Source organism: Psittacula echo (assembly GCF_963264785.1).
Source record: "Psittacula echo genome assembly, chromosome: 4".
Lineage (NCBI taxonomy): Eukaryota > Metazoa > Chordata > Aves > Psittaciformes > Psittacidae > Psittacula > Psittacula echo.
Window position 1 is genome coordinate 40,943,941 of NC_137738.1, and position 11,968 is coordinate 40,955,908.

Here is an 11,968-nt window from a genome sequence, read left to right on the forward strand (position 1 = left end):
TTGAAAAGGAGAGCAAATACATGGTTGTAAACATGGATTTACAACAGGAAAATAAACAGATTCTGATGAAGGTTAACATAACAAATAAGCCAGAAGTTTTACCCTATCATATTGACCGCATTTCATTGCAATAATTTCAATACTCTCCCAAAAATAATAAAAATAGAAATGCAACGTGGAATTCCTATAGAATTTGACTGAAGTTTTAAAGATGAGTGTGAAGTGTAACCTCAAATGTCTTCAAATATGCTTCCTTCATTTACTCAGAACTATGTCTCCTTCTTGCAATGACTAAAGAAGAATTATTATATGAAATATTATTATATTATTATACAGCAAAGATTCCACAACACACCTTGTCACATTTTACTTGTCACATATTAATACTTTCCCATTGTCCTGGTTTTAGCTGAGATAGAGTTAATTTTCTTCCTAATAGCTGGTACAGAGCTGTGTTTTGGATTTTAGTATGAGGATAATGTTACTAATACACAGAAGTTTTAGTTGCTGTTGAACGGTGCTTACTCCAAGTCAAGGACTTACTTAGTTTCCCATGCTCTGCCAGTGAGAAGGGGCACAAGAAGCTGGGAAGGAGAATCTGACCTGAACCAGCCAAAAGGATATTCCATATCATAGAATACCATGCTTAGTGTATAAACTTGGGGAATTTGGCCAGGAGCCACAGATCACTGCTGGGGGACAGGCTGGGCATTGATCAGTGGGTGGTAAGCAATTGTATTGTGCATCACTTGTTTGTCTTAGGTTTTATTCCTCTCTCACTCTTTCTGTTATCTCCCTGTTCACTATTATTATATTATATTTTACTTTATTTCAGTTATTAAACTGTTCTTATCTCAATCCACAGGTTTCACCTTTTTCTGATTCTCCACCCCATTCCACAGTGGGTGGAATGAGTGAGCAGCTGCATGGTACTTTGTTGCCAGCTGGGGTTAAACCACCAATCCAGGACTTAATCTTTGTTCTAAGTTGTGCCTTCACATACCACAAAGTATATGCATGCAAGATCTCCAAGATTTCAACATTGGCATAGCCATACCCATAAATAGTAAAATACGAGGAACCTGGATCCAAAAAGCATGAAGCTCTCTTGGATCCATCATTCTAGGCACTACCTTAGAATAAATTACAATGCTTCCTTGTCATTTTCACAGTGCAACCAGGAACTAATATGGAAACCTCACATGGTATTTTGTTTAAGGAATGCCTTAACTATATTCTTTACCTTCATTTGTTGAAGCTGCATCTCCTTTGTTGCTCTACCAGACTGCCTCCCAGTCCTGATAGCAACTTTTCCCTCCAAGTCTGTTAGCCACTCATTAACCTTCTGAAATTTTTTCTCCATTAACCTCAGTCTGCTCACAGCGACATTTAATTGGCTTCTTGCCTCAGAAAGTCTGTGTTGATAAAGTTGCCAATCCTGCCGTAAGGATTCCAGGGCTCGGTCTTCTATCTGAGGAATGCCCCAGGGAATCACCTCCTCTCTGGCACGGACAGCAGCATTCAGTAATGCTTGCCCTTCTGCACAGTGGACCTGCAGCTCCTGTAAAGGCAGAGTTACGAATACATACCCTATATTAATAGTTTCCATGCACACACGGCAAACAATGTCCTGGTTCTACTTAAGACAAAAGCAGTTACCTCGCATTATCTAGACACTGCCTTTAGTTATCTATGGTTGAACATATATTACTAAGTTCCTGCTAAGTTTATCATCAGTTCTGAAACATTAGCTGCCTGTGCTGGCATGAGATTAATGCAATCCATTCAGCACAGCCTTACATTCAAACCTTCCCAGCTCTGTGGCAAGTAGACTGTAGGACTGATTCTAAAATTTAATCTGTTTAAAAACAAGGAACACGGTGAAACATCAATCTTTTACAATAAACAAACCTATTGTTTCAGACATAATTCTAAAATAATTCTCAATATCCTTTTCTGGACACATGTGGTATCGGCTTCAGATCATAGAATCATATAATAGTTAGGGCTGGAAAGGACCTTAAGATCATCTAGTTCCAACCTCCCTGCCATGGGCAGGGACACCTCTTACTAAACCATGTCACTCAAGGCTAACTAATTCATAACTTGGAAACTACTGAAGTATTAGATTCATCTTTCACTGTCACTTAGGTGATTCAATAATAATCTTCCAACCTGAACATATGAGCTGGCCTACATGACTGGAACTTCCTGAAAGTAAAAGTACCTGCACTATAAGCTATAAAAGATGAAAACCCAATGAAAAGAATAATTTTGATATACTTATGAAACACAGGGAAAAGAAGAGGTAGACCGACATCTAAAACAAATTCAGTACTTGCAAGAAACAATTATTATGCCTGAAGAAAGGATTATTAGTATGTCTGGAGATTTTACTCAAAGCCTGACACTTCTTTCTGGACATGAATGACATTGTTTCTATTGACTTTACCAGAACCACTTTTGAGCAGCAGAGTACTTAAATATAATGTGATTCTAAGCTGTTCTGGAGATAATAGAGATGCAATTTTTCTCTGGAAATTAATGTTATTTTGTTATTTCACAAGTAGGATTATGTTTTTACTTAGACTGTCAGACATTATGCACCTGTAAGTCTCGGAGTGTTGCCTCCTGTTTCTGAGCATCACCATCAAGATGTGATAAATCATCAAGTTTTTCCTGTTCTTTCTCCAGCCATACTTCAAAGGCCTTCAGATTTCTCTGGTAAGCTTGATGTAAGTGAAGCAGTCCTTCAGCTTTTGTTACTGCCTCCTGTATAAACCAAGAAAACATAAAACCTAGACTTTCATCAAGGGGAAAAGTTTGTATCTGACGCTGAGCTGGCCTAAAATTCAAGAGTACTTGGATTCTGAGGATGGTTTTATCAATTACAGGGAAAGAGGGGATAAATGTGGAGAAACAGATACTTATCCTGAAAGATTCTTCACATAAGTTTGTGACTTCTGGGATCTGAAGTTTTGATATGGGATCACTTTTAAATAACACTGTGTCTAATAACAAGACCTTAATTTTTATACCAATTTAAATTAACTTTACTGAAGTCATTAATAAGGGTATTAGCTTAGAAAGTGCATATTTTTTATCACAATTTTTTTTTTCAATGGAATAATAATATCCTATTAAAAGTACCTAATATCTTTTGGTTTGAGGAGTAACTAAGTCGTTTGCAGGCAGTTCCTACAGAGCACAGTGAGAAACAGACTGGAAGTCTTCTGTGTATACAGGTAAGCAAGCTACAATAATTTCACAACCCAGCACTAAAGTATTGCGTGTCTGAGCATACATTAGGCATTATTTAATAACTACAGGAGAATTTGGGTTAACTGAAGATAATCACCTACCTTTAAATACTTTTAAGTATCACCAGTTCTTTTTATTATTTCTTCTTTATCCTGTATCTTACATTAAAACCCATCTTGACCTTTATCTGTCTATGCCCTTACCTCTTCCAGTCCTACAATATTAACACTTGTCAGTAAATGTAATACTTATCATGCTGGGTCTTTTGACAATGGATTAAGTTTCCTTGCTAATAAGGTTTGTGTTTAATAATAAACTTCTGTAGTTGTGAACCATTTGTGAATTACCTGATCGACTGGTTGCATTTATTGCAAACATTTATGCAAACCAGATTCAGAGATGCTTCCAACTTTTCAGTCACAATAGGCAAAATCACATCTGCACAGAAGTCAGTGAGACTTTTGACATTAAATTCCTCAGACTATTCACCTGATGATTTTGCCAGATTCAGATTTTTAGAACCTTTCTGAAAAGACCTGAAGCTTAGTGGTACAAATTGATAAATCACCCTAATAACTTTCTCTTACATTGACTTACAGCTGTCCCTAAACTTGTACTCCTCGCTTAGCTGTAAAATCAATTATCAATAAATAGACTTTCTCTTTTTCCTTGTTGCCAACAAAACAAGAGTGAGTGCTATCAAGAAAAACTGTACCCTCGTTCTGTCTTTGAGGAACTTATACCGCTCCTGAAGGTCCTGGAGTTCAAGCTGAGTGACATAATGCTCAGCCATCCCACTTCCTTTCACTTCAATTGTCTCCAACAGGCTGCTGTGACTCAACACTTCTTCATTGAGTAGCTGCAAAAAAGAAAGAGAATAATACATGTACGAAAGGGCAGAATTAAAACAAGACCACAAATAAATCTTGCAGTTACTCTGACTTTTTTTGTTGCTTATAAGGGCTTGTTGCTGGTTTGTTGTAAAGCAAACACACCTTTGCTTTGCTGAGGGCAGCTGTTTTTTCCCTCAGTTCAGAATATTGCATTTCAGAAGCATTCATACTTGCTTCTACTTTATCCATCCAGCTGGAAAACTGACGAACATCATCCTGGTAATTTGTCCATTTGGAGAGAGCTCCTTCCAGTTGACTGTAATGTAAAAATATGTGTCATGATTGTGGATGTTCTCATGCTATATAAGCAGTGAGATATAGTCATATACATATGGTCTAGTTATTCCAGACAATGTTTATAAGAAAGATACCTAACAAGCTAAGCAAGAGAGCTATTTAAAACCCTATAGGTTTTAACTAGGAGCACTGTTTGGCTGATACAGAGAAATTAAGCTTTCCAGACTTGGAACAGGACAGACTTGGAGGTCTGTAAGTTATGTAGCTAGCTGATGTATTCTTGCTTTGGTAAATAAAATACAACTGAAAGCATAAGATCCAGATTCAGAAATTTTCTGTCCTTTTGCATACATTCAAAAGTTGCCGTGTTCTAATATTTAGTTACTTTTCTTGTTTTAAATTGAAGTATTTGCATTCGTGACACCCTACCAAAGAAGGCTCATTTTCCCCTTATATTTCTTTATTCTATTACTTTGAGTATAACTATTGGACACTGTAATAACAGTATCTTCTGAGAAATGCTGGCAAGTGGAAAACCAGACACGATCATGACAGGCAACTATTAATGTCCGTGACAAGATATTCTCATTTCTGAGAACAATTCAAGGCATCCAGGGTAACTCGAAGCAAAAATTACAACAAGATTATGTACATGTAATCCACTTTCAAGAGTATACTGACAATAGCTGTTAACAGTTTTCTTCACTTTTTCTTCTTCAAATGAATATGTTGCTTATGGCCTCTAGACCTACGATGTTAGGCATATGCAGTCATTTTATATAGATTTTACTCTTGTAATAATAAAACTCTGGGAATTAACTTTCAAAAAAATTTGACAATACTTTATTGCTAAGCATCATTCTGTACCGCATACCCTTTTTACCTCTTGCACTGGATGCAAGCAGACAGAAGAGAAGCCCAGCTGTCCTTCAGGGTTTGCAACTGCCGTTCAATCACTGGTACTCCCTCCAGAGAAGTATTTTGCAGAACAGATTCTCCTCTTGTCAGAATAATTTTCATTTGGATTTCTTTTTCCTGTTTTACTGCTAGCAGTCCCTAAAAGTGAGTGGGTATTATTTTACTTTCATCATTAATTAGGCATGAATATACTAACTGGCTTTACTGGAAAATGAGCTGATCAAATTTAGCAGCTTAATACAGTCAATTGGAAGAGGGACAGTGGGGTTCACACCTGGGTTACACAAGGAAAAAGAGACTTTCAAAGGGTAGGATCAGGCTATTAAAAAATATCATCTTAGTTGACAGGGAAGCTTTCATGGAATCTGTGCAAGTACTTAGAGCGTATCAGAGAAGGTACTGTTGACTGGAAAAGCTGATCTTCTAAAGGGAGTGTCATTTAGATCGAGAAAACAATGCAATGACAAAGCTTTTTCAACTATTAGTGTGAAGTATTGTCTATTTGCATTTTTCTTAACGTATCTAAAAAGAGCAGGTTTTGGAGTCTGTTGTTTCCATACCTCTAGCTTTAGCATCCGGCTGTCCAGAACACTCTTGTCTGCAGTGGGATGACAGTAGGAATCCAGCATGTGAACTGCATCAGCCACCCAGTCCTCGAGGTCTTTGATACTGTGTGAGAACTGCTGGTGCTCTGCTACCACCCTATCCATTCTTGAAACTTTTTCCTGCAATTCATACAGCAATTAGTACCAACAGCTATTCAAAGGACTGTTTATTCCCCATGCCTACTTATGGACTTTAACGCTTCATAAACTATACTCAGAAATTCTCTTCATATATTGATAATTAAACGTACAGTTACTTAAGCATGGAATGAATTTTGCACGCAAACATACACACACACATCGTCCAAACTTAATGTACACATGAAAATTTCAGAAATGCTTTTGTCGGGTTGGTTTTGTTTGGCTGGTTGGGTTTGGTTTTTTTAATTTTTGGTTGGTTGGTTGGTTTGGTTTTTTTGGGGGGTTTTTTGTGTTCTAAGTGTAAAGCTTCACCTAATTGTCTTCTCTCATCCGAAGTACATGACATTTTTCTGGTTTCACTTTTTCTTAAACATCTGGTAAATCACACCTAAACTCCACGTAAGAGTCGCAACTGAAGAGAACTTTTTTGTTTTCCTCAATGACTTCCACTGGTATAACTGTTCTTTTCAAAAAAATCACAGACACTCATACAAATCAAAAATAAACGCTTAAGTTACATTGCTAAAAGGCCTGAGGAGAACAAGAGTACAGAGCAGAGTGCATTTCACACAGTAACAGAACTGAAGTCGAGCCAGTGAAACGGGTACAGGAAGTTACTGAGAGAGATCTTTCTCAAGCATCCATGGCTATCTGAAGAATTTCAGAATTTCTCTCATAGGCTGGATCCTATGTATCCTCTGCCTCAAACTCCTCCTTCTCATCCTGCCATCTCCTACAAGTTCTGTTCACATAAGCCAGTGTAACTCATGCATCTTTCCCATTTTGCAGTCATGAATATTTATTACAGCCATGTACACAATCATTTTCACTAAGTCACACAGCTCTAGATATGCTTTATAATTTTGATTTCCACAGAAAAAGTAGAAATTAAAAAACTGGCAATAGGCCAAACATAAATACTTTCTGAATTGAATTGTTATCCCGTAACACGCTTCCTATATCCTTAATTATTCTCATTACTATAATAACTGTAAAACCTAATTGAATATCAAGCCTCCTTTCATGACATAAACTTTGTAAAAAATAACGGTCCTAATACAAAGACCTTATCTGTTTAGACAATAGAAACAGTAAAACTATGAAACAGTGAAGAAGTGTCACACACCATTCAGCAAACCAGTTAGACTAAAATCTCAGTTCCTAGCATGACTCTTTAGAGTTTGGCCTATGTCTCCCCTTGAACCCTCAAAAGCAGCCTAAGAGGTAATTTTTTTAGACCAATTATTAATTTTAGATGAAGATGCTTACAATGAAAATAGTTAATAATCCTTATAGGATGCAATGAAGTAATAACTTTTGTGTATTCTGTAACAAAACAAAACAAAACCAAACCAAACCAACACAAAAGCAAAAAAACACTCCTCTCCCATAAATCTTGAAAAATACTTGTTTCAGGTGCCACTAAAATGTCTTCAATGTTTGAAATAATCAAAATCAAGCCTGATTATTTTATAATGAGGTGGGGCTTACTTTTTTAACCAAAGCACATTTAAAAACAATTAAAAAAAATCATAATTCCATTTTGTTGACAGTCTATGGAATTACCCAGGTCATTACTTCCTACTCTTTAAAGCTAGCGTGAAAGACAAGACAGCTCAGACATACCACAAAGCAGACAAGCAAGACAGCTGCAGTGTTTCATATTTCTGTCTTTCTTTTTCCCCACATACATCAAATGAGCTGCCCAAAAGCACATACACTGGGTGCATTACCTTTGTCAGATTGCTTAGAGTAAGATATTGAGAAGACAACTGAGACACTCTGCGCATAAAGCTTTTGCTGACAGCTTGCTCTTCCCACAGCTGCTGAGCTTTCTCTTTTAGCCTGTTGAGCTGATGCTCGTGGCAGCTTATTTCCTCAAGGACAGACTGTAAAGCACAAGCACGTTACTATTAAAAGTGGATGCAAGAAAGCAGGACATGGAGAAACATGAAGGCCCCATGAAAAATAGAAGTGACATATGGCAAGCTTGCTGAGAAAGGCACACCATATGGCTACAGCAATGAAGCAGCATGTCATAAGAAATGTGAAGATGTGAAACCTGATGGAACAGGATCATCAACAGCAATCCTTGAAACTAGTTCTCTTCTTATTTGGAGGTCAGGATGCTAGAATGATCAAGCTTTTGTATGGAATCAATGAAGACAGGAAAGTCTGGCTGTGTTAAAAAGGACTTATGAAAAAATGACCTGCAACTTTTGCTGTTCTCTCCTCTTGGAAGGAAGATCATGGAGCCGACTGCTACTTCCTTGTACCATCTTCTCAGTTGTGGTCAGCCACTCCTGCAGAGGCTCAGCAGTTGCTTCAAAGTCCCTCATCTGAATTTTTAAGTTCTAGAAAGACATGCACAATTCTATCAACAGTCCCACTGCACTGGGCATAACTGTAATGCACAACATTACAGCACACGAAAAGGATATACAATTGCAGCCAAATACTACACAACTCTTCAAATAAACAACACCAGCTGTGCTCCTTCCCATCCCACAGACACTGAAAGAAAAGTCTGAGAGAGCACCTCATCAAGGGGCAAAATAGAGGCAACAATGTTGAGGGGAGGCTGAAACAAATTTCCTCTAAACTGAAAGCTTTAGAGATCTTACGAGCATTGACTCAACGTAAATCTATCTCACACAGCTAAAGCAGTCTGAAGAAAAGTTAATTTGGTATATGAGTTACCTAACATCTGCCTGCAGTCATTCACACTGGCTGCCACTATGCCTAGGTGATGCATGACTATGTTCAATCCAATCCTGGGGATCATTTCTGATTATATTCTTTTTTAGTTTTAAATTTTGGTTATAAAAATGTGTGCAGGAAGGCATAGGTATGCATTCCTTCAGTGCCTGCATATTCTTCTCTAGGCTTTAATCATGATTATTCTGCATGATTAAAAATATAGCATCTTAAATAATTCATATGGAATAGAAACTTAAACAGCACAGTTCCTGTGCCCTAGTTATCTTTTTTCCTCAGACTTAGTTGTCTTTTTAGCTATAGCCTTATCACTTAAATTAAAAATCAGAATGAAAAACTAAGCCTATGAGACTCAAAAATGCTTGGCTCAAAGAGATTAACCTCTAAGAACATCCTCTTCCCATGGCAACCCTGAGATAAAGAAAGGTAAGCCCCTGCTACCTGAGAATTTTCTTTGAAAGACTTTCCTACACAATGTATAAAATGTACTTAAATTTTTTCTCAGCTGGCTAGGCAGCATTGGTTCGAAACAAGAACACCTAGGAACTTTCATTCTCCTCTGCTATGCAGGGAATTCTAGCTAAGACCTTTTGACCTTAAACCCGAAGACTATTGAAAAAAAAAAAACCCAAACCACGGTTTTAAGATATTCACCCTCTGTGCTGGTTGAATTGTCAGTTCTGACCAGAGAAAAACACCGGGATTTATTTTAAAAGTTGCTCAAATAAATCATCACATTTCACCAGTTTGCAATACAAGAGACGTTTACCCGCTGTACTGAGACTATTCAATCAGCAACAGTCCTTAAAAAGAAAATGTCTTTTAATAATCCACTACATTTGATGAGACTTGTGCTAGTGAATTTGAGCAACTGCTGTCTTTGCTACCTTCAGTTACTCTGAAAAACACCTTTTTCCATGAAACACCCCACTTAAAGTGAAATCAGGTCACAGGAATATAGGTAAACAGAAGGAAAATGTAAGCCAAAGAACAGGACATCTTAAAAACAGCTACTTATTAATTCTGTCACATCATAAACACTCACAGGTATATACAAAATCTAAACTATGCTGCTTGAAACAAAAAGCAAAGAGGAAAGATCCAGTCTTTCCCCACTGTGACTGGCTCAATACCTCCAATGCAGATTCCTTCTGGTGGAGGGTGGTGATAAATTTTTTCCAATCTTCTTTAGCGGTAGCACATTTGTCCTGGATAACTTCAGCCTTTTCTTTTGTTAAAACAGAGCACAGGAGTTCTCCTTTGGATGCTACCAAGTTAAGTTTTTGTTGCCCATTCTCACTTTCCGTTAAGAATTCCTAAAAACAGTAACAAAAGAAGCTAATTGGTGAAATTTGGGTTCCAGGAAAGGTCAATGGCAAGCTTCCAGAAAATTTAACAGGGATAAGAATTTACTGCTTCTGCTCATTCACACGCTAATGCATCTTTTGGTACATTCCATTTTAATATCTTTAATATTTATGGGATTTAGGGACAACAGCTACTTAATCCAGAAGTGCCATGCATCTAAATAATGTATATATTAAGTCTAGTATCACCTGTATGTTCTGCATTTCATGAGACAATTACTGGTCATTTAATTGGGTACTATATTTCTTTCAAATCTCTATGGTACAGAAAACGGTAACAGTTTCATTTTGGGGAACTAGTATCCTGGCATAGGTAGCTGCAGGCATCAGGGCCCACTCTGAGATACATAGGACTGTTGGATTGTATTTGTCCATCCATGGACAATAGCTACACTGGACTTCCAATGAGCATTGTAGAGGTGTGGGCCGACACTTACATCCTCAGCAATGCCTAAGGCGTGTGATTTATCCCTCTGCGTCCTTAATTTACCTTCCCTGTTTGAAAGTATTTTTCTTCACAGAAATATTCCACAATGCTGGTGTGCAGGAAGTGTATGGAAAAATGCATGTGCAAGAACTATACATAAATGTAAGGAAACAGATGGATTTTTAGATTTCAATGTACTCAGGTAATATTCTTCTAACTTCTAATTATTAAAAGACCATGTGACCTTTTAGGACTCAATGGAATTTAGCAGTCTAAAATACCAATATTTTAAAATGTTATTATCATGATTATGTGACACAAAAATAGTTTTATATCCATAATCATACCGTTGCCTCCACATTCAGAATTAATAGGCTTCATATAAAAATTACTAAGTCAGGTTCTGATTCTGTGTTACGCTAGAGGTCTTAGTAGAGAATGCAAAGAGTCTGTTAGCCTTGAGAGATACCTGGTTCAAGTTCTGATTATATAAAAATCAAAGATATAATTGCCTTGTGACTTAATGATGTTAAATATGCTAACAGACAGAATATATAACTTTTAACAAAAATAAAATTTTAAGTTTATACAGGTTACCAAGACATGTCTAGAAGTCCTAAAGCAGTTTCTGCATGTTAAAAAGAGTTTATTTCACTACAAGCAGCTTTCAGGGAGGAGAACAAGGTAAGGTCTTATGCTACGAAGGTGCTGCAATGATGAAACAAAAAAATCTTACCACTGCTGAAAAAAAAGAAAGCCCAACTTGCTGGAATTTTTACATTTAATACCAGAAACCACTAGGATTTTTTTCCCCTGATATTTTTTCTAAATAAATTTTCTCATTTTGGGGTAGCCAAAGATTTGATATATTAATACAGTATTGTTTATGCTTTTAAGCAAAACCTTTGGCAAAAGAAAGTAAGTTTACCAAAAAGAGGAGGAAGTGATTTGGGGTTTTGTATTTTCTGAGAACCTCATACAAATTTCTTCTGTTACACTAGCCAAATGTTTGACAGTTTCATTATGCAATTCTCATTTTGCTATTTGCAGTTGAAATTAAAGCTACATTCTATTCATAATAGTATTTATTTCACTCACTTCATTAAATAAACTTATAATTGGCACTCTTTTCCACAGAGTGGGAAAGAGTTCGGGCTTGTTTTAGCTTCATGTGAAAATATTATTTTTAAAATGCTTGTTTGCACTGCATACATTTTAGCTGTTCTTGCAATGTAATGGCTCTAGTTTCATATACGAGAAAAAATATTTACATAACTTTGAAATAATTTCAGGTGCTAAGTCCTGATTCTGATATCATTCTGATTTTATAGTACTCTCTGACTTTGAAAACATATTTTTTCTTATAATAAAAAAGAAATAAACTAGGAAAAGTAACATGAG

The 11,968-nt window shown here is 36.7% G+C and overlaps 1 protein-coding gene across 5 annotated transcripts in view; it reads right to left on the reverse strand.

Moving 5' to 3' along the window:
* Positions 1-11,968, reverse strand: part of SYNE1 (spectrin repeat containing nuclear envelope protein 1) — a gene marked incomplete at its 5' end in the record, with an annotated part of 295,244 nt that overhangs the window by 142,264 nt on the left and 141,012 nt on the right. For 4 of the 5 annotated variants that reach the window (XM_080616380.1, XM_080616378.1, XM_080616377.1 and 1 more), the window contains 9 exons: positions 1,244-1,561; positions 2,608-2,772; positions 3,977-4,120; positions 4,257-4,410; positions 5,275-5,447; positions 5,870-6,034; positions 7,789-7,944; positions 8,266-8,409; positions 9,907-10,089. In XM_080616380.1, coding sequence (XP_080472506.1) covers positions 1,244-1,561; positions 2,608-2,772; positions 3,977-4,120; positions 4,257-4,410; positions 5,275-5,447; positions 5,870-6,034; positions 7,789-7,944; positions 8,266-8,409; positions 9,907-10,089 — 1,602 coding nt within the window. The remainder of the gene's footprint in view (positions 1-1,243; positions 1,562-2,607; positions 2,773-3,976; positions 4,121-4,256; positions 4,411-5,274; positions 5,448-5,869; positions 6,035-7,788; positions 7,945-8,265; positions 8,410-9,906; positions 10,090-11,968) is intronic. The other variant, XM_080616381.1, reaches the window with a different exon arrangement.